At 45.6% G+C, this 22,383-nt stretch overlaps 1 protein-coding gene across 2 annotated transcripts in view; it reads left to right on the top strand.

Moving 5' to 3' along the window:
• HTT (huntingtin) overlaps positions 1–22,383 on the top strand; it is a 165,784-nt gene that overhangs the window by 111,934 nt on the left and 31,467 nt on the right. For both annotated transcript variants that reach the window (XM_032136037.2, XM_058430291.1), the window contains exons 41-47: positions 10,143–10,350; positions 14,367–14,508; positions 16,903–17,082; positions 17,214–17,390; positions 17,689–17,765; positions 19,178–19,316; positions 20,222–20,344. In XM_032136037.2, the coding sequence (XP_031991928.1) occupies positions 10,143–10,350; positions 14,367–14,508; positions 16,903–17,082; positions 17,214–17,390; positions 17,689–17,765; positions 19,178–19,316; positions 20,222–20,344 (1,046 nt within the window). The remainder of the gene's footprint in view (positions 1–10,142; positions 10,351–14,366; positions 14,509–16,902; positions 17,083–17,213; positions 17,391–17,688; positions 17,766–19,177; positions 19,317–20,221; positions 20,345–22,383) is intronic.

Raw genomic sequence — 22,383 nt, 5'->3', positions numbered from 1 at the left:
TGAAATAAGCCAGTCACAAAAGGACAAATACTATGTGGTTCCACTTATATGAGGGACCTAGAGTAGTTAATTCATAGATACAGAAAATAGAATGGTGGTTGCCAGGGGCTGCAGGGGAGGGGGAGTTGTTTTTACAAGATGAAAAGAGTTATTGTAGAAATGAATGGTGGTGATGGTTGTATAACATTATGAATGTATTTAATGCTACTGAACTGTACAGTGAAAAATAGTTAGGAGGAGCCAGGTATAATGGCTCATGCCGTAATCCAAGCACTTTGAGAGGCCAAGGCGGGAGGATTGCTTGAGCAAGGAGTTTGAGACCAGCCTCAGCAACATGGTGAGACACCATCTGTACAAACAAACTAGCCAGGGACAGTGGTGTGCCTGTGGTCCCAGCTACTCAGGAGACTGAGGCTGGAGGATCGCTTGAGCCCAGGAGGTCAAGGCTCTAGTGAGGTGTGTTCATGCCACTGCACTCCAGCCTCGGCTATAGAGTAAGACCCTGCCTCAAAAAACAAAACAAAACAAGACAAGACCCAAAAATGGTTTAGATGGGCCAATCACAGTGGCTTACGCCTGTAATCCCAACACTTTGGGAGGTCAAGGTGGAAGGATCACTTGAGGCCAGGAGCTTGAGACCAGCCTGAGCAACATAGCGAGACCCCTATCTCTCCAAAATAATAAAAAACTAGCTAGGTATGGTGGGCACATGCCTGTAGTCCCAGCTACTTGGGAGGCTGAGTTGGGAGGATCTCTTGAGCTCAGGAGTTCCAGGCTGCAGGGTGCTATTACTGCACTCCAGCCTGGGCTACAGAATGATACCCTGCCTCTTATTAAAAAAAAAAAAAAGTAAACCCGAGAGCTTCCTCCTGTGTTAAAGAGGGCCAAGATGTTTTTGTTACTTTTACATATGATCAAGGACAGTGAAGGTTGGGCATGGTAGCTCACACCTGAAATCCCAGCACTTTGGGAGGCTGAGGCGGGATGATTGCTTGAGCTTAAGACCAGCCTGGACAACATAGCAAGAGACCCCCATCTCCACAAAAATAAAAAAAATAGAAAAATTAGCCAGGAGTAGTGGCATGAGCCTGAGCCCCAGGAGGTCAAGCTGTAGTGAGCCACGATCGTGCCACTGCACTCCAGCCTGGGCGAGATCGAGACCATGTCTCTAGAGAAAGAAAATGACAAGGACAGTGAACCCAAGAAAGTCACAAGATGCCAGCTGTGCAGCAAGCATGGAAAGCAACCAGTCCACATTAGGAGAGTGTGTTTTCCAAGAAGAACGATCGTTTGTAATGAGAATGCTTTGCTTTAAATAAATGAGTAAATAGCTAGAAGACTAGCTCTAGGGGATAGGCACATCTTTCTTCTCTCAACAAGAAAAAAGAAAGGCAATTCTAATCTCTAGGAAAAGCAACCAGCACATTTGCCTCATGGTCCAAATGTGAGGCAAACCAAAATGTGGCTTGATTTTTCAGCAGTTGATCTGTTGGAAGCCCTTGATATTAAAAAGGTTCTCCTTTAAGCAGCTTAGGGGTCACGATCAAAGACCTATAGAAAGAGATGCCATCCTTCTAGGATCCTTGGCTCTCTTGGGAACTAGATTCAGATAGTCAGATAGTCATAATGTAAATACTGCTTGAGGTTTCTTTTTTTTTTTTTTTTTGAGACAGAGTTTCGCTTTTGTTGCCCAGGCTGTAGTGCAATGGTGCGATCTCGCCTCACTGCAACCTCTGCCTCCCAGGTTCAAGCAATTCTCCTGCCTCAGCCTCCCGAGTAGCTGGGATTATGGACATGCACCACCACGCCCGGCTAATTTTTGTATTTTTAGTAGAGACAGGGTTTCTCCATGTTGAGGCTGGTCTTGAACTCCTGACCTCAGGTGATCCGCCTGCCTCGGCCTCCCAAAGTGCTGGGATTACAGGCGTGAGCCACCATGCCCAGCCCGAGCTTTCATTTTTGGAATCAATGTGTGACTGAAACACTGAAGACTTACTGACTTAATTATGGTTTCAGAACAGAATGAAAATATCTTCGGTTCTGATGAATATAAAAGGAAAACTAACCAAGTTAATTTGGCAAGTAGATGGTAGAGATGGAGGTGGGGAATGGAAAAAGCACTAAAATCTTCACCTAGCATTGTTGGGGTTATATGATTACATCACCTGAAGTTGACAGACCAAAATATAGAGGCTTCAGAGGTATCCAAGTAGAACTAAACATGTAACTCAGATTGTTAGGAGGTAGTATAAATGAGCTAAATCTCATCTTTATTACGGTAGAGTTAATGGGTAATGTCTAAAGTTGTCTGAAGTCTATAAATCATGACAAATTATGATGTGATTATATTCAACAGTCTTTCAGTTGCAGGGATAAAACCCCAATTTAAACTGGAGTAAGAGAAAGAATGTGTTGGTTTGAGCTCCTAGAAAGTGCAGGCAAGGGTAGTTGGTAGGATTGCATCTAGTGTTGTAATTCTGTGGTCTGCATTGTATATTTATGCGTCTCAGCTCTGCTTTCTTCTTTTCATTTATATAATTTTTAAATTTTGTTTTAAAGATAGGATCTCACTTTGTCGCCAGGCTGAAGTGCAGTGGCGTGAAGTGCAGTGCAAGGCTCACTCTAGCCTCGAACTCCTGGGTTCTAGAGTTCTTCCTGCCTCAGCCTTCTAAGTAGCTGAAACAATAGGCATGCACCACCATGCCTGGATAGGTTTTAAAATTTTTTTGTAGAAATGGAAGTCTAGCTGTGTTGCCCAGGCGGGTCTTCAACTCTTAGCTTCAGGCGATCCTCCTGCCTCTGCCTCCCAAAATGCTGAGGTTATAGGTGTCAGCCACCGTGTCCAGTCTCATCTCTGCTTCCTGTCTTAGTTTTGTTCTCTGGTGGGCTCTTTTCACATGACAGAAGATGACCTCTAGCAGGCTGTGTTCTCAGCCCCTCAAGTAGGCATGTGATTGGCCTTGCACGAGTCATATGGGTGACCATAAACCCCTGAATGCTCTGGTCCACCTGGGCCAAATGGGAGACTGGACAGCATTCCATTGCTGAGGAGGTGGGGTTGGTCTCTGGGAGTAAGGGAGAGGAGCACATGCATTAACTGGTGGTCTGCTGCAAGGGATAGCAGCGCAGCAGTTAGAATTTTGGAGGTAACTACCAGAACTGAAAACAGAAATGATAACAAGTAATTGCCTTAAAAAGGGATGGGGCAGGGTGCTTTTGTGATCGAAGCTCCTTTCTGTTACTGGATTTTTGTACACATTTTGCATACATACCTTAGAGTAAAAGATAGCATTTTCATCCTTGGTCCATTTGAGGATACTCTTGCGTGGCCCGCCTCCATGCTAGCAGGCTCTGGGTATGCCAGGTTCAGTTGAGCATCCTGGCTCTTGTCTGCATGGAACTTACTTACAGTCAGTGCGTCGGTATCACAAGTCTTGATATTTCCTGTGAAGGAGAACAGTAGTGCAGTGACAGACGAAATGGGTGGGCAGGCAGAGGCAGGATTTCTGAGGGAGAGAGGTAGCTAGCTTTTTGCAGAGAAGTGTTCCGGCACCTGAGAGAGCAGCTGAGAGTACAGGCAGGCAGGAGGCAGGTGGGGCCTGGCCGCACGGCGCCACAGAGTCCTGGAGAAGGGGACCTCTTCATGGCCACTGCATTCAGCGGCTGTCACCCTCTGCACAGGCCATGGCTAAAATTTAATTTTGATAATGGACTCTAGTTTTTGAGCCTTACTTGCTATTATTGAAAGAATTTTCTTGTTTCTTTTTAAAGATCTTCGGATTATGCTTCACTGACCACGGTAATGAGTTTAAAGTTGAGAAAATATGGCTTGTTAATGAATGATAGGTCAATTTTAGTATGTTGGTCATTTTAATATTTTGCCACCAATTGGTTTGGATTTGATGCCAGGAGGAGACAGCCTCATTTCTAAGGACTAGTCTTGCCTTTGTGGGATAAGGGTGGTGTGTTCTGTGTCCTACATGTCTCAGCGATCTCTGTGCAGCTCAAATGTGGTCACTGTCTTATTGCACTGATTTCCTCTCCTTACATCTCAAAATTGAGGCAAAATATTTTTACTGTTGAGATGTTGTCCAATAGGACTTCCAGCAGAGACAGGATGTCTGCACTGTCTAATTTAGTTGCTTTTAGCCACGTGTGGTGTTCCGTACCTGAAATGTGGCTGATCTGATTGGATAGCTTAATTTATAATTTTATTTAATTTTAATTAACTTAAATTTAAACAGCTCTGTGTGGATAGTGGCTCCTGTATGAGACAGTGCAGGTCTGTTGAGAAGCAGCTTTACTGGAGGGAGTGGAGGGCTTGGAGAGGGCACGTGGGTTTCCTGCTGGTATCTTTTGACCTTATTTAATTGGCCCAACATTTGCGAGTAAGTTGTGTGTGTGTATATATAAATGTGTATTTCTGTCTTCTTGTTTCCTTTGACTGCATTTATTTGAAAGACACTAGGTGGCAGAATTACTATATTTGATTGGTTTCAAGATAAGAGTTGAAATAATTCATCTTGTGTTTTTATATACGTAAGTGTATTTAGCATGTAAAATTGGTAATGTGTATTCACGTACTGCTTAAACAAAGGCTATGAATTCCACCCATACACTGAAAATGAAGACCTTTAAATTTGTCCATTTTAGGCGTGGTTACTTCTTAAATAATACCTGGTTCAGGAACTAGTCAGAATGGCACCCTTGACTTTTCATTTCCTGCTTTTCCTCTTGTTGGGGGAGGAGGGTATTCATCCCAAAGTTGTTTGCCTATTTCAGATTCCATCTAGGATAAGCAGAATAGCCAAGAAAGATAGCTGTCCTCCTGTTTACAACATTTGGGGTGACCAGCATCCCTCTCTTTTGGTCCAAGATAGACTGGTTTAGAAACAGATGGTGGCACCAGAGGCCCAGGAGGTGGAAGCATCAGCTTTGTTTGTTGTCCATGTGGCTGAATTAGAGCTGTCTGGCCTTGTAGCCTCAACACGGTCTTCCAGCTTTGCTCACCGTGATTTTCAAGGACACATCTTGTGCCCTTCCCTGCCTGCCATCCAGACTATACCCAGTCAGGGTGGCAGGAGCTGCTGCCCCTTCCACCCTGAGTCCTGGTCGTGGGTGGTGGAGACGTGCCATGACCCTCACAGAGGCATGCTCACCCCTTCCTCTGTGGCAGAGGGGATGGCTGCACAACAGCTCTTCCCTGTCCTTTCCAAAGCATCTGTGGTTCCACTTTATGGGGCAAAGCAGGAATACTGGAAGAGAGAGAAAGTGGTCCTTTCTGTAGTAATAAAGTTGACACTGATTCAAGTTCATGCTTGGGGAAAGGACAGGGCTACTAACAATTATAATGCTGGGAGCAATGGAATTTTCTCATGGGTATGTGGTAGGTTTAATTTTAATTATCCCAGTTAATTCTTAGAACAGCTCTGCGAAGTATTTCCCCCTTGTGCTTAAGTTCTAAAAGATCCTGTGCCAAAACCAAGAATGAAAACCCAAGCATTCTTTCTTGCCCATCCATCTTTCTCTCATCAGGTCACTTCTTGGGTCAATAGTGGTGAGTGTAGCTGCTGGCACTTGCAGAATACCCGCCATGGGCCCCAGTCAACTGTGTGGCGTGGAGAAGAGATGGTTTTCTCCATGTCATAGCTGAACAAGCCCAGCCCAGAGAGGTTTCTGCTCAAGGAGCTCTCGATGGTGGGATTGGGGTCCCACGTCCTGCCTGTTTTGAAAACAGCATTTTTTATTTCCAATTCCTGCTTCCATTGTTCCTTTTAATATTTCTTTGTTTAGCTCACAAAAACAGGGCTTGCGGAGCTGCTGTGTGCAGCTGTAGCTGTTTCTCTGGGTGCAGCCTGCATCCACCTTCCTGCCCGCCTCCTTTCCTGCACTGCCATCGTGGTCTCTGGGCACTTGGTCCCTTTCTCTTCCCCCGAGTCCGTTTGGCTCCCCTGTGCCACCCTTGTGATCCACAGGCTCTGCCTTCTTTCTATCTCAGACTGCTGCTCATCACTACCCGGGACCCTAGGAAGGGAGGTTTCACCGAGAAGCATCTTCTCATCTCAGCCACATTCTCAATGCCACTGTTGTCTTTGTTAGGTAACGGTAGCTACTGTAACAAATAAGCCAACATTTCCATGGCTTCACACCGTGGTTTCTTGGTTTTATGACAGTGTATTGAGGGTGTTCCTAGTTCGTGGATGGTTTTCCTCCATGTGGGAATTCGGGGACCCAGGCTTCTTTCCTTCTTTTGGTTCTCTTCTCTGGGCCTTCACATCCTCTGTGTCTGGTTGGGGACAAGGAGAAGGAAGGTAAAGAAGAATTGTGGCCTTGGACAAGTGACATGCATGCCTTTGCTGGTGTTCTCTGGTGGTGATGGGTCACAGCCCCACCCTGTACAAGGGGACTGAGAGACGTCGTCCTGCTGCTTCCCAGCAGCACTGTGGTCTCTGATGTGTTTTCTGTGAGGATAAAAACAGGCAATTCCAGGATGAGGAAAGTCAGGGAATCCCTTGGAAGGAGGGGACCAGGCGGGTGTCACCATGGGATTAGTGGTGGCTTCAGAATGAGCCACCGAGAGTGCCTTCTAAAGCTTTTGCTATTCCAATATGCCCACACCATGCTCAGCAGATGTCTGCCTTGCTCTCTGCAGAGAGAGTGATGAATCCTTCTCATGAGCCTCTGTCCAGTTCTTCCTCCCTCCACCTGGAAGGGACCCTGGGTTCCTCGTAACATCCCAGGGGAACAGGGGACCTTCTGTCCTGTCCCCAAGTTCAGCCTCATCCTCCTGCCGGCTTCCTGGCCCTTCTTATGTCTGCTTCCTCATGCCACATCCTTCTGGATTCTCTGGAATTTTGCCTTTGATGCTTATTTTAAAATATCCATTGCAGGCCAGGTGTGTTGGCTCACACCTGTAATCCTGTGCACTTTGGGAAGCCAAGGCGGGCAGATTGCTTCAGCCCAGGAGTTTGAGATTAGCCTGAGCAACATGTTGAAATCCTGTTTCTATAGAAAATACAAAAATTAGCTGGGCATGGTGGTGCACACCTATACTCCCAGCTACTCAGGAGCCTGAGACAGGGGGATTGATTGAGCCCCAGAGGCCAAAGCTACAGTGGGCTGTGATCATGGCACCGTACTCCAGTCTGGGCAACAGAGTGAGACCCTGTCTAAAAAAAAAAAAATCCATTGCATACTTCACTGTAGCGAAACATGTATGTCTTATCTTTCCTTTCCTGCCTGTAGCTGCTCTTTTGCACTTATAGCCGCACTAAGCCAGCCTTAAATTAAAAACAAACCAGCACTTCCTGTGCTCTCCTGCTTCCTTCATGAGGGGTCCCTCTGTCTGTGTCCACTCCATTCTCATTGCCCCTGCTGGTTTGTTTCCCTCTTATTTCTCAAGCCATGGCAGCTTGCCTCTTGCCCTCTTTACTAAAAAGCCCTTTGCAGAGGCTGCCTGTGTTCTTTCTTTCTAGGTCCCTCTCATCCTGGGCCCTCCAGCTTGATTCTGTGGAGCTGCCCTCTTGTCACTCAGTAGCTTGCAGGGTCTTCTCTGTCCAGCCACTTAATTGATTGTGTTCCTCGAGTTGCTGTCCATGGTCTCTCGTTACTGTTTTCTCTGTGTCTCTGCCTCTCTCCTCGGCCTTGGTAGGTCCATCCCCTTTGTGACCTTGGCTGTTGCTCTCATGGACAACTTTCTCTTGCTGGTCCTTGTAGTCTTGGCATCCAGCTTCTCAACACGGGACTTTTCCTGCCAGTACCTCAGACTTGCGCTTAAGATTGAACTAGCACCACTGTCACTCTCCAGGGCCTCTTCTTATTAATTAGATCATTAGGGATGTTCAGAATCCCAGCATCATTGTCCGTTCCTCCTCCCACTACCCCGGGAACCCTAACCTTACCTCTTCCTTTCCATCTACTGGGAGGTGGCCCTCAGAGTCCATCTCATCTTCCACCTGAACTTCCCTAATAGGCTCCAGCAGCCGCCGCCCCACGGGCTGAGTACTTCCTCCGTGCCTTGTGCAGTGCTGAGCCCTTTACCTGGGTTCTCCTGTTTGCTCCTTATTGCAGCCCTGCGAACAGATACTGCTCTTAATTCCATCTTACACCTGAGGAAGCTGAGGCCCCAGCTAAGGTGCATCCAAGGTCACCCAGGTAGTAAATAGTAGAGCCGCGATCTGAACCAGGCAGTCTGATTCAGAGCCTGTGTTGATACTCAGCCACCTAGAACACAGCTCGGATTGTGGGTTTCTATTACCTGTTCAAACCTCCCACATGCCAGGTCTGTCCCTGCATGGGCTCTGTGGCCTGGCTGCATCTTCCTTGAAGGCAGCGCATGCCTCTTCACTCAAGGGGCCCATGCAGGAACAGAGGGTCCCACAGAAGGATGAGGCCAGTGCAGAATGAGCTGGAGGGGACAATGCTGACCAGGAAGCAAGTGTAGAGAAATCCCAGGAAACCTGGAGGAGCCAGAGACAAGGCATTAGAACTCCTCTTTGTGACCTTGTCTGTATTCTCCGAGTGTGCTGCTTTTGTTAGCTTGCTTCCTTGGTCTCAGGTTGTAGTTTAAGGCATTGTGGATCCCTAAAAAGCCTATACTCTGTTTTTGCCTGTTTTAGGACCCTCTCACTATGGGGATGTGTTGAATTTTTTTTTTTTTTGAGATGTAGTCTCTCTCCCTTGCCCAGGCTGGAGTGCAGTGGCACGATCTTGGCCCACTGCAGCCCCTGCCTCCTGGGTTCAAGCAATTCTTGTGCCTCAGCCTCCCAAGTACCTGGGATTACAGGCACTTGCCACCACACCCAGCCAATTTTTGTATTTTTAGTGGAGACAGGGTTTTACCATGTTGGCCAGGCTGGCCTTCAACTCCTGACCTCAAGTGATCCGCCTACCTTGGCCTCCTAAAGTGCTGGGATTATAGGCATGAGCTACCACACCCGGCCTGAAATGTAAATCAGAAATAAAATTTTGACCCCAACAGTGATGCCAGGCAGCCCAGATCTGGGGGAGAGGGCGACCTTGGCCAGCTGGGCCTTTCTCTGTTTCCCAAGTCTTGCTGCCTCTCCCTGCTGTGCTTTGCAGCCTGTGCATGTCTCTGTGCCTTTGACCTTGTTTATCCAAAGGAGAGGATAGAATGAAGTCATGATTCCTGGAGCCCTGAGAAGGACGCTGTGGAGAAACTTGCGGGTAGAATCTAACTGTGTCGCTGAGGTGCCAGCATTGTGTGTGGGGAGGCTGACCGCTTGGCCTGCCTAGGCCCAGGATGCTTCATGGCTGGGCACAGAGGCCACTTGGCTGTCAGGTGTCAGGAGCCTGCAGAGAGCACACAGAGCCTGGACTGCAGGGGGGTCCTGCTTTCTCACCTGGCCTCTTACAGCATTTCTGTCCCTCAGTTTTTAGCAAGCCCAGGAGCTGTTCAGTTTGGCAGGTGCCAAGTGCTGTTCCTGCCTGTGTAGCTGTGGCTCAGTCCTGTGGGGGCCCTGCTGCTGCCCGAGTGCAGTGATTCGAGGCACCAAGTGTTCCCTGACTCCTTCTCCAGGAGCTATGTTCAGACTTTCGCAGCTCTTGGCTTGGAGCTCCTGGAGGGCTTGGCATTGCCAACCAGTGCAGAGGTCAACAGTGAGAGAGGAGGAATGCTAGCTTTCTTGACCAATCCATTAAATAAGTGGGATATTGGCCAGGCACGGTGGCTCACGCCTTAATCCCAGCACTTTGGGAGGCTGAGGCGGTGGATCACGAGGTCAGGAGTTCAAGACCAGCCTGGCCAACATGGTGAAACCCCCTCTATACTAAAAATACAAAAATTAGCTGGGCATGGTGGCAGGCGCCTGTAATCCTAGCTACGTGGAAGGCTGAGGCAGGAGAATAGCTTGAAACCGGAAGGCAGAGGTTGCAGTGAGCCGAGATTGCGCCACTGCCCTCCAACCTGGGCAACAAGAGTGAAACTCCATCTCAAAAAAAAAAAAAGGGGTATCTGTTTTTGCTTAGAAAAATCAGAATTTTCTAAATGCCAGGTGCTTTGAATATGTAAATATGGGAAACGACTCAGCCTGTTTCATTTTTATGTAAAATCTTCACGTAGCCATGTGGCACTGGACTGAGATGAAAGCAAAGACATTTCTCCTTCCTAACTTTGTTTCTAGGAATGTTCCGGAGAATCACAGCAGCTGCCACTAGACTGTTCCGCAGTGATGGCTGTGGCGGCAGTTTCTACACCCTGGACAGCTTGAACTTGCGGGCTCGTTCCATGATCACCACCCACCCGGCCCTGGTGCTGCTCTGGTGTCAAATCCTGCTGCTTGTCAACCACACCGACTACCGCTGGTGGGCAGAAGTGCAACAGACCCCGAAGTAGGTTCATAATGCCCCACAGCCCAGGGTGCCCGCCCATCACCCTGTCCTGAGACTCCCAGTAACCTGAGGTTTGGCCACCGTTAAAGCATTTTCATTTTCCATTTTTTGTGAGGGCTTGTAAAATTTCTGCTGCATATTAATATTCCTTTCATGGACAGCATATTATAGGGACAAACATGCAGTCCAGCTAAAGGCATTCAAAATAGCAGTTGCTTTCTAAATGTGATTTTCTTTGGCAAGTTCTTTGACACCATTCCATCTTGTGGGATATGCTTGTCATGCTGTGTGGCTCCTACTGAGTTCTAGTCCTTAAATTGGTTCCATAGCCAGACATGTTGCAATGTCTTCATTATAAATTAAGTGTGGTTGTGGTTATTATTAGATAATGAAGTAACAATTTAGCAAATTTCAAAACCTCTTGGAAATGTTATTTTACCATTCAAAAAGACTTACTAAGGTTCTCATTATGGGTGGCCCTCTTTTTGCAAAAGGTTTTCAGGCTTAAGCTCCATTTCTAGGTGCTCCAACACTCCATTATTTGTATATGTATGGAAATAAAAGCGTGACCCCCCACCCAGCTGAATCCTCAGCACAGTGTTTCTGGAAGGCTCAAGATCCCACGCTGGGGAAAAGAAGTTCCAGAGAGAAAAGAGGGCAGGTGCTGTCGTGCCTCTCTGCTCAGTATGGATACCGGGCCATGTGCGGCCAGGGCTCCCAGTAGGGCCAGTTCATGGCACTCAGCTGGAAAGTCCACTGTTGGGAGGCATTCTTAACCATCCACTCTGTGCTGTATGTAGTGGGGTCTGGTCATTCTGTTGGAGGAGACAGACCAGTGACAACATTTGAAATGCTTGGAGGATGTCTTAGGCCTGTTACGATGACTGAGCACTGTGGGAGCAGGAGACAGAAGTTCTGTGCTGCTTTAACGTGCATAGAAATCAGCTGCGGGTTCAGCAGATCACTCTTTTTCTGACAGATAGGCCTGCTTACTCTGATGTTATATCAGAAAGCTCTGAATCTGGGAATTGTGTCCCCTGAATTGGAGTAACAGAAACGCTTAGATGATCAGTGTTTAAAATAAATAAACCGAAGGTAAATTTAGTTTGGAATTCAGCAAGCGTCTTCATTCAGCCCTCTGAGGGCAAACTACAGCTTTCTGTAAGTGTAGGTAAATTCTGTGACTGTTTCGTGACCCCCTCTGACCCAGTTTTCCTTTATAACCTTATGTATTGTTCCTTCTATTATCCTGAAATAACATTAATAGATTAGGCTGGGCGTGGTGGCTCACGCCTATAATCCCAGCACCTTGGGAGGCCAAGGCGAGCAGATCACCTGAGGCCAGGACTTCGAGACCAGCCTGGCCAACATGGTGAAACCCTGTCTCTACTGAAAATAACAAAGATTAGCCGAGCATGGTGACAGGTGCCTGTAGTCCCTGCTACTCGGAAGGCTGAGGCAGGAGAATCGCTTGAACCCAGGAGGAAAAGGTTGCAGTGAGCTGAGATCGCGCTACTGCACTCTAGCCTGGGTGACAGAGTGAGACTCCATCTCAAAAAAAAAATAAAAAATAAAAAATTAATGGATCAATGGATTTTTAACCTAATAGTTAAATTTCAAAAAATATCGTTCTTTATTGGTAATGTAAAGGTAAAATTAAGAGAATATGTAACAAGCATGTGAGTGTCTAAGGTGTCCCCGTGGTGGAAGGAAAAAATAAATTCCCATAAGTGTCCAAGATGCCCATAGAGAGCAGAGCTGTTCGGTTTAAACCCCTGCTCTTAGGACTGTGTTTTTCTAGCTATGGGTGGTGGGGGATGAGTATCTTTTTATTTCCATGAGAGGAGAAAAATGAATTACTAGAAGTATGAAACACAAAACACAGCTGCTCTTTTTTTATCCATAGACTCAGCAGCTATAAAATTGCTGTATCCAGTTGCAGAAGTTCCTGCTGCTTACTCTTGACCCTCCCTCGGTTTGTGTGCATCTCCTCTCAGGCTGGCTCCCAGATGGGAGCTGGCTCCAGGCGACACTGGCTGCTCTTGCTCCAGGAGGTCCTTACGTGGGCCCTGCCCTGGCCTGGCCCCTCTCTTGTGGACTCTGTCACTGTGGGTTTATGATTCACTCTCAATCTGTCTTACCTCTTGGTGAACTGTTAGAGTCCTGCCTATACTTCGGCACTTGTGGGTGTGTTGTGGTACACATGATGTGTTGGTCACTTCCCAGCTCATCTTGTTCTGAGTCACCCTGGATTTGGGACATTCATTCGCCACCAGCACCGGGCGTTGTATGGCCTGAGATTTGGGGGGCTTGTGCTGCTACAAATTGGGGCTGAATTTGAGTTGACATTGGACCTTCTTTATGTCTACTGCTCATATTTGAATTGCAAATGCTGCCTCTTCTCTTTCAGAGGCTCATTACCCTATAGCTGTATTATTGCAAAGTACACAATTACAGCTTGAGTGTAAGTCGCACTGGGCAGGACGGCCCACTGAGAAAGGGCATGTTTCCTGTTTGTTAGTTTTCACATTGACACATAATTTACAATACAGTAAAATGCACTTTTCTATCAACTGTAGTCAGTAACAGCCCCCCTCCCCCAACCACATCAAGATATAGAGGAGTGCTGTCACTTCAAACAGTTCCCTCTTCTTCTGCCACGTCCTGCCCCTCCCCAGGTCTAACCACCAATCCGTGCTCTGTCCCTCTGTTCAGCCCATTGCAGAAGGCCATAGAAATAGACCCTATAGGCTAGGTGTGGTGGCTCATGCCTGTAATCCCAGTGCTTTGAGAGGCTGAAGTGGGAGGATGACTTGAGGCTGGAAGTTCAAAACTAGCCTGGGCTGCCTAGCAAGACCCCATCTCTAGGAAAAAAAAATTTAAAAATTACAAGCACGTCCCTGTAGTTCAGCTGCTTGGGAGGCTGAAGCGGGAGGATCGCTTGAGCTCAGGAGTTAGAGGTTACAGTGAGCTATGATCGTGCCACTGTGCTCCAGCCTAGGTGACACAGCAAGATGTTGTCTCTGGGGAAGAAAATTAAGAAAGAAACGGAACCACACAGTGTGCAGCCTTTTGAGTCTGGCCCCTTTTGGTGAGCAGTGTCTATAAAGTTCTGTCATGTGTTGCACACGCGTCGGTGGCTCGCTCCTTGCGACTGCTGAGCGTTGTATGGCTAGGCTGCAGTTTGCTTTCACTTCACCAGTTGGGAGACAGAGAAAAGGCATTTTTTTAAAAAGTTTAAATCTGTAGAATTTTGGTTTTTACCAGTTCTCTTCTAAATCCTGAGGGATTACAGGAAAAGTTGTTGTATTTCAGAATATTCTTAGCTTGATGTGACCTCTGTCCCCGTTAAGGCCCTTTGCCGCAATGGGAAGGATGTCGCTCGGTCAGACCCTGAAGGTCAGAGGGGCAGTTTGGGAGTATGTCAACATTTTAACTGTGTGGACTAGAGCCAAGAGTCTCAAGGTTTATAATTCCCACGTATTCAAAAAGAAAAAAACAATAAAGTGAAATAACCTGTGTTAGTGGGGAAGAAGTGTTTTTAAACAGGATTTCCATAACGTATACCCTGAACATGTTTAGAGTGGTGATGTTTCATTGGGAAACGAACAGTAAAACATGAAAGCAGGGAGGTTTTCATTCTGGCAGTTGGCAACTTTCATGGCAGATGGAGAATTTCAAAAGCAATTGCTCAATTATCAAACATAGCCAGTGTGAGTTCTGAAATAAAGGTGCTGATTGAATGTGCAGCTTTATGGTGGATTTTGCTATTCGGGCAAGCATTTTAATTTTCTGCCTGTTAAATTTTGTTTTCTTTAGTTTTTCATATATGGTTTATTGTAGCTTAGGAATAGATAACTGAGAGTATATATTACACATACAACATTCTGATATAGCAATATTTAAAACAACTTGTCTGTTTTAGAACTAGAATTAAACATAATCATCTTCAGTATTTTGCAAATAAGCTCACTGCCATCTAGAAACATTGTCAATGCATCTGTTGCTCCTTTTAGAAGACACAGTCTGTCCAGCACAAAGTTACTTAGTCCCCAGATGTCTGGAGAAGAGGAGGATTCTGACTTGGCAGCCAAACTTGGAATGTGCAATAGAGAAATAGTACGAAGAGGGGCTCTCATTCTCTTCTGTGATTATGTCGTAAGTTTGGAATGCCTGTAAACGGGGTCGAGGGAGGTGGGGACCAGGAGAACATCCTGTGTAGATGACACTTGCATGGACCCTCTGGAACCCAGACCGCCCGGTGTCCTGCCAGCTCCATCAAAACTAAATCTGGAATGAATGTTTACTTTTGCTCTGACATATAATTGGCGACCAGGCCTGGCCTTCCAGTCACTGGATTCTAAGTTGGACTGTGAGAGTTTATGCAGCTGACTCATTTATCAAATGCCCAGCTATTGGCTCACGCCTACATGATGCTGGGTATATTTGTTAATTTGAGGGAAGCAATGGAATAATAATAGCTAATGACTTAAAAAACAAAGTAAGTGCATTAACTGTAGTGGGGTTCTGATTTTAAATTTTTAAAAAAATTAATACCAGGAGCAGTGGCTTGTGCCTAAATTCCAGCAACTCGAGAGGCTGAGGTAGGAAGATCACTTGAGCCCAGGAGTTTGAGACAAGCCTGGGCTATGGTGTGAGACACCCATCTCTAAAAAAAATAAAAAATAAAAAATTATCCAAGTGTGGTGGCTTGTGCCTGTAATCACAGCTCTTTGAGAAGCTGAGCCGGAGGATGGCTTGAGCCCGGGAGTTCGAGACCAGCTTGGCAATATAGAGAAACCCTGCCTCTACCAAAAAAAGAAAGAGAGAAAGAAAGAAAAGAAAAATTAGCCTGGCGTGGTGGTGCATGCCTGTGGTCCCAGCCACCTGAGAGACTGAGAAGGGAGGATTGCTCGAGCCCAGAAGTTTGAGGCTGCGGTGAGCTGTAACTGTGTCACTGCACTCCAGCCTGGGTGACAAGGCGAGACCCCTGCTCTAAAAAAATGTTTTGTAAGTTAATTTGTAGAAAAGGTGTTAGATGTTCATTGTCACATTTTATGATGGATTCCTGTTTAAATGCCATTCTCTTTAAAAAAAAAAAAAAAAAAAAAAATCACTTGTGGGAGTTTTTAACCATAAAACTAGCATCACATATTTACCATGGAGAATTTACAAAAAAACACAAATAAATGGAGGAAAATAAAACCTCCTGTAATACTACTCAGAGATAACTTGCTGTTAGATTTTGGTCTAGATTTAATACTTTTTCTGTATTTATATTAAAAATATTTAAAACATATGCATTTCTTTGTTACAAACATGGTATCTTATAGATACTACTGTCACATAGCAAAACAGTGTTAAATATTCTGAATCAGAAAAGGAAGCCGACTCTCCAACTGAAAGAAGTGTTATCCTAGAGACTTTTTCTGGTGATGGCAATTTATTAATAGTCACTTTTTGCTTTACATTCTCTATTGAAGTAGTTTTTCTGTTTTGTTCTACTTTTAAGGATAATATAATTGTATAACGCTGTTTTTCACAGAAATGTAAGAAAAAAGGATATTAATTTTATAAGTTAATAAAGTTTGATCATCCCAAATCCAAAAATCTGAAATCCAAAATGCTCCAAATTCTGAAGCTTTTTGAGTGCTGACATTATGTTCAAAGGAAATGTTCATATTTTCAGATTTTGAACATTTCAGGAAATGTTCAAATGTTCAGATTTTCGGATTTAGGGAGCTCAACAAATAAGTATAATGCACATATTCCAAAACCTGAAAAAAATCCTAAATTCAGAATACTTCTGATCCCAAACATTTCAGATAAGGGTTATTCAACCTGTACTGTCAGATGATCCCAAATGAAAAATATGAATCGTTAACCAAATGTCAAGGAATTGATCACATTTTACAGTTTCTGCCTAGGATTATGAATCAAGATGAAAAGGCTCTGCATATTTAAAAATACATATTTTTTATTTTCTTATAAATCTTAAATATCTACACTTAAGATTTATTTGATATGTGGGATCCATCTATATTTTGGATTCAACAATTCTCTCAAAACTGTGGCAGTGATAGGGGATTCTTTTTTTCCCACTGAACTATCACAAAATTGGAAAAAGAGTAATTGGAGAGGCCCACTGGCTTGGCCAGCCCGAAGCCCGGGAGAGGGCAGGCAGTGCTGTGGATGGGAGCATCCCAGCGCAATGCTGCCCCTGCTACCCGTGGATCTCACTGAGGCCTGCCTTTGTCCTTTGACCCTTGGCCATTTGTTAGTGTCTCTGAGAGCTGGACTGCTGTACCCTGCTTCCCCAGGGGGCCTAACTTCACACAGTCTCTGCTGCAGTGCGTGGTTGGAGGTGACGGCCTTGGTAAATCGAGTTTCCTACCTCCTCAATTATTTGTGCTCATACACTGTATATTTTTAGTGAGGTTTATATTTGGGATGTGTTTTCCCCTTCTTACCCTTTCTGGCCTTTCTATGGCATTAATACCTGGTCTCTTCTTGTGTACTTGAAAATGAATCTCTCATCATATTTTTCCTTAGTGTCAGAACCTCCATGACTCCGAGCACTTAACATGGCTCATTGTAAATCACATTCAAGATCTGATCAGCCTTTCCCACGAGCCTCCAGTACAGGACTTCATCAGTGCCGTTCATCGGAACTCTGCTGCCAGCGGCCTGTTCATCCAGGCAATTCAGTCTCGTTGTGAAAACCTTTCAACTGTACGTCTTCATCCTGCCAAGTATTGCCAGTTGCAGTTTTCTCTGCCTTAAAAATGGAGTATTGACATTTTTAACTTCAATTTCTGATTTGCACAGTAGTCATCTTTTGTTCTTTTCCTTCTCGCTGTTAGCCAACCACGCTGAAGAAAACTCTTCAGTGTTTGGAGGGGATCCATCTCAGCCAGTCAGGAGCTGTGCTCACGCTGTATGTGGACAGGCTTCTGTGCACTCCTTTCCGTGTGCTGGCTCGCATGGTCGACATCCTTGCTTGTCGCCGGGTAGAAATGCTTCTGGCTGCAAATTTACAGGTATTGGGAAGAGAAACGCTGATACTGATTTATATTGAAAATTTAGCAGGCCAAGCAAAACAGGTGGCTGGCTTTTTCCTCCATAAGTGTGGTCTGGACATGGTCACCGATAGAAACATGGAAACATCTGCAAACTTGCCATTCCTTATGTGTCTGATCTGACTATTTCTTGTATTTTTTTTCTAGTCTGCCCTTACTAGGATGAGCTATACACATCAGTTTATCCTTTTTAAATGAGCATAAGGTTATTTTGGGTTGTTAGGTGTTACAAACACACTAATGTGTTTTTGTCTATTAGAGCAGCATGGCCCAGTTGCCAATGGAAGAACTCAACAGAATCCAGGAATACCTTCAGAGCAGCGGGCTCGCTCAGAGGTAATGCTGGAAACACAGGTCGTCCTTGTGTTAGGATAACCCAGGATATAAAGGATATAGATTTGTACAGGAATAAATTCACAGGACAAGAAATTCATGTGCCTTGTGGGTGGGTTTACTGCAGAAGTGCCATAATAGAACCTTCCTACTTTTTAAAACAACCAGATTTCACTTTATAAAGAGTAAAGGACGACCAGCAGGATCATGTCTATGACGTGAGTGGAGGCAGTTTGCACTCCTGTTGGCTGTTTGAGAGGTAGTATTTAGAATGCCTGTATTCACTGTCCTGTGATGAGTGGGAAAATAGGTTATCAGCTTTATCTCAGCAAAATCAAAGCATGTCATCTAATTGCTAAACAAGAGTTGGCAAATCTGAAAGACATTACTCAATCCTTGGCATGCAGGACTTACATCTGCATCCTGTTGCCATTTTATCTCTTCAAAGCATTTAATCACTTAGTTGTGTTTGCAAAGTCTTTGAGAAGCCTTTATCAGAAATCTTTACATCTCCTATGTGAGTGTATTTCCATGACTGCAAAATAAGTTAAACTTTCACCTTTTTTCTTTCCTTGCGGGGCGGGGTGGGGGGCAGGGATTGCGTGTGTGAGAGGGAGAGAGAGACAGCAGAGAAGGAGAATATAATTATCATGCTGTGTACTTTCAGCTGAAACTGCAAAAAAGAAAAAACACAAAAATTATTATGCTTTTCAGTCTTTAGAGTACCTTGTCTATTATGCTTTTCAGTCTTTAGAGTACCTTGTTGATGGTGTTTTTAAATGGGATTGGGCACAATTAGGTGGACAGCTTGGGATGATTTTTCAGTCTGTAGGGCCAAGCTGTTTTGTAATTTGCATTATGAAGTTGTCACTCTCATAGCAAATGGTGGGAGATAAACTATTATTACTTTTTGACCGTAGACTTAGTCTTCAGTCCAGATGATGGAGATTAAAAGATTATAAATATCTTGTGCCAGATTAGGTGATTTTATTTTGAAATGACCATAAATTCCTATCAGTTGTCTTACTGGGATATTTGATAGTGGAGTTTGTGCATTTGAGTCTTAGATGATCTGTTTTACGTTTATTAAGAAAGCCTTTATTAGCTTTTATACCATGTATTGCCTGTTGCAATGTTTAAGTGTAAATGAAATTTCTGGAAAATATTAATGGAGTACAAACTGTGATACTTAAAAGTAAACTAGGGCCTGCATTTGTATCATGACCTGTTTGAGTATTGATGAGAAAATAGCTGTGAAGAAAAAGTTTTAAACAAGTTGTATTTTCCTTTAAGAAGCCACTAATAGTGCATCCTTAGAGTGTATATTTCTAGAATCCTAGTGTGCAGAGTTTAGACTAAGACTAAAAAAAAAAAAAACAAGTTGTACTGTAATTTCATTTTTATTTGTATTTTAGACACCAAAGGCTCTATTCCCTGCTGGACAGGTTTCGTCTCTCCACCATGCAAGACTCACTTAGTCCCTCTCCTCCAGTCTCTTCCCACCCGTTGGATGGGGATGGGCACGTGTCACTGGAAACAGTGAGTCCGGACAAAGTAAGTGTCCAGCATGTCTGCATGGGAGGCACAGAGCGCTGAGTGCCTCTGTCACCTGTGGCAGATACAGAGAGTGCAGAGGAGGTGCAGTGGACCCAAGGAGTTCTGGTGCTCGGCTCGGCTCAGTGAAGCTGTGGTTAGAGACGTGGGGGGCCATCAAGGTCTGAGGGAGCCAAGCAGTGCTGATGTGGGACCCTTTTGGTAGGAGTGTGGGGTGAGTAGTTAGTGGGTGAATCAAGGGACAGTCGGCCGTGGCCTGCAGGCTCCTGACTGCACAGGCCTTCAAGCACATGTCAATGCCTTTAGCCTACCTCCTCATACCTTCTGGCCACCTGTGAGTTGCACTGCCACTGCCAGCCATTCTGGTATGTTATCAGCACCTCCACTGCTCATACCTCATGGTTAAGGACCACTGGAGCCTTGGTAGAGCCTTGGTACTCTACTTTCCTGGACAGAGTTCAGCTTATGAATATGAATTTAGATTTCAAAAACCAGCAGCCCAAGTATAAGAAAACGAAGGTTCAGTCCTGCCTTCTTAGGCTCTATTCGCTAAGCGCCTGCCCTGCCCTGCCCTGGTTGCTGGGGAGAGATGAGCAAAGCAGACAACCCAGGAGAGGATGGCAAAGGGGCCGCTAACCCTTAGTGGTTTAGCTATATTTGGAAGGACTATTGGAAGTTCACCAGGTGAAGGGGGAGGCCGTGAGGTGCCCAGACAGGTAACAGAAGTCCAAAGGGGAAGACCTGTGGTGTGGTGAGCCGTATAGCCACAGCATGCCGGCCGGCAGCCCTCTTGGTTAGCCTAGTGCGGTGTTCCCAAGCACTGGCCTAGGCCTGTAGCTCCAGGGATGTGAAGTCCCCTTGAACGCTGCCCATCATGTTCCCCTTATCCATTTTTTTCTTCCCAGGACTGGTACATTCATCTTGTCAAATCCCAGTGTTGGACCAGGTCAGATTCTGCACTGCTGGAAGGTGCAGAGCTGGTGAATCGGATTCCTGCTGAAGATATGAGTGCCTTCATGATGAACTCGGTATGGGGGGAGCAGCGGAGGCAAGGAATCCTCAGCTTTTCTTGTGACTTCCAAGTGGGATTTGTCTCATCATCATGTGACCCACTTGTTGACAACACATGTTGGGGACTCCACTCTGGACAGGGATGGGATGTCAGACTCCACTCTGAATGGGGCCAGGAAGTGGGGAGGACTCCATTTCAGATGGGGTCGGGACATGAGGGGTATGCTGATCGAGACAGAAAAGCACATTGTTGCAGCCACATTAGAATCCAAGGAGGCAAGTCGATTTCACTCAACCTTTCATGCATTGAAAGAAAATGGAGGTGGTCTTATATTACAGGCAGTTTTACTTGCTTGTTCTCGTGGCAGTGAGGAACGGTATTGGATTGGTGTCTGTCTTAATTCAGGATCTTTGAGAAGATGGAGAGCACTCCCTCAGGGATTAGGAGAGACTCAAGATGGAAATGAAGATTTTATTACTTACAGGTCCTGGCGGGTACATGGCATGCCTAGAGGCCCCCCACATACAGAGGTTGGGGGCATATGAGGGAATGAAGTGTGGCCCTGGGCACTTTTATTGGCATCTAGGGTGGGAAACATGAGCGGCAGGGGAGCAGGGTAGAAACTGGATGGCAGTTGGAAGCAGGCAGCTGTGAAATTTGAAGCAAGTTGATGGGAGCCCTCTCTCATGAGGAGGTATTGTTTTGAAATCCAGCTGGCCCCAAGGCTGGGTGTATGGTTTGGGATGAGAACTATCTGGCCTCCACTGGAGGAACAAACACAGGATGTTATCATCTAAGCTCCATGGCCAAGACAGAATGGAAGTCAAGGTTGCATATTTGCCATAGACTTCAATACAGTGTCGTAATGTGTGACGTCAATAACTTGTTTCTAGTGTCCTGGAAGTTGATCTTTAGTCGTAAAAGAGACCTTGGATGCAGCAAGATTTCCTCTACTCACACTTCTGTTAGATGTAGTGAGGTTCTTCACCCCCCAACCCCAGATGTCAGAGGGCACCCTGCACAGAGCTAGGAGGCCATGCAAAGCCTTGGTATCCCTGTCTTTCACCCGTGGGCAGGTCCTGTGAGCAGTGGGAGGGCCACCTCTTGGGTGTGGTGCAGCCATGGCCCGAGCAGGGCTTCCTCTCAGACCTAATAGGACGGGAGAAACCTCCTGGTGCTTTAGCCCTGTGTTGATATGCAGCAAATGGGAGGGAAGTGGGCACCTGGGAGGACAAATGCATGTAGAGACTGGGAGTGGCGGCAGGTGTTCATGAAAAGAGACCTTGCGGGGAGGGCAACACAACAGTGTGTTCTGACGGACTGAAGAGCTCAACTGAAGGCAACAGGAGAATTAGCCCAAAATCCATTTGCTAAAATTGTTTATCTTTTCTTTTTTTTTTGAGACGAAGTCTCGCTCTTGTCCCCCAGGCTGGAGTGCAATGGTGCGATCTCGGCTCACTGCAACCTCCGCCTCCTAGGTTCAAACGATTCTCCTGCCTCAGCCTCCCTAGTAGCTGGTATTACAGGCATGCACCACCACGCCCGGCTAATTTTTGTATTTTTAGGAGAGACAGGATTTCACCATGTTGGCCAGGCTGGTCTCAAACTCCTGACCTCAGGTGGTCCGCCCACCTCGGCCCCCCAAAGTGCTGGGATTACAGGCCTGAGCCACCATGCCCGGCCTAAAATTGTTTATCTTAAGATTCATGCAGTGAAAGCTAACTTACTGAGTGATAAATTTGCTTAGTGATTCGTTTATTAGGTTTTTCAAATTTGCTAATTGGGCTTTGAACAGCTGTAAAAGTTCTGACTGTAAAAGAAAGCTTCAACTTTTGGCATTCATGATGCTTTTCTGAATATTAAACTAAGATAGATAGATTGGCCCCCAATCTTTAAATGGCTAAACAAAAAGCTTGCTAAAACATAATCCAAATTGACATAAGAAATGCCATTTTTCCAACCAAAATTTTGGCATTCATATGGCTACTTTTATGTATTTCAGCTGCATTTGAACATCTTTTTCAAACTTTAGGGATGGTTGGTGTATCACTGAGG

Source organism: Hylobates moloch, unplaced genomic scaffold, assembly GCF_009828535.3.
Source record: "Hylobates moloch isolate HMO894 unplaced genomic scaffold, HMol_V3 SCAFFOLD_17, whole genome shotgun sequence".
In the NCBI taxonomy this organism is placed as follows: Eukaryota; Metazoa; Chordata; class Mammalia; order Primates; family Hylobatidae; genus Hylobates; species Hylobates moloch.
This window is presented reverse-complemented; position numbering and strand designations above follow the sequence as displayed.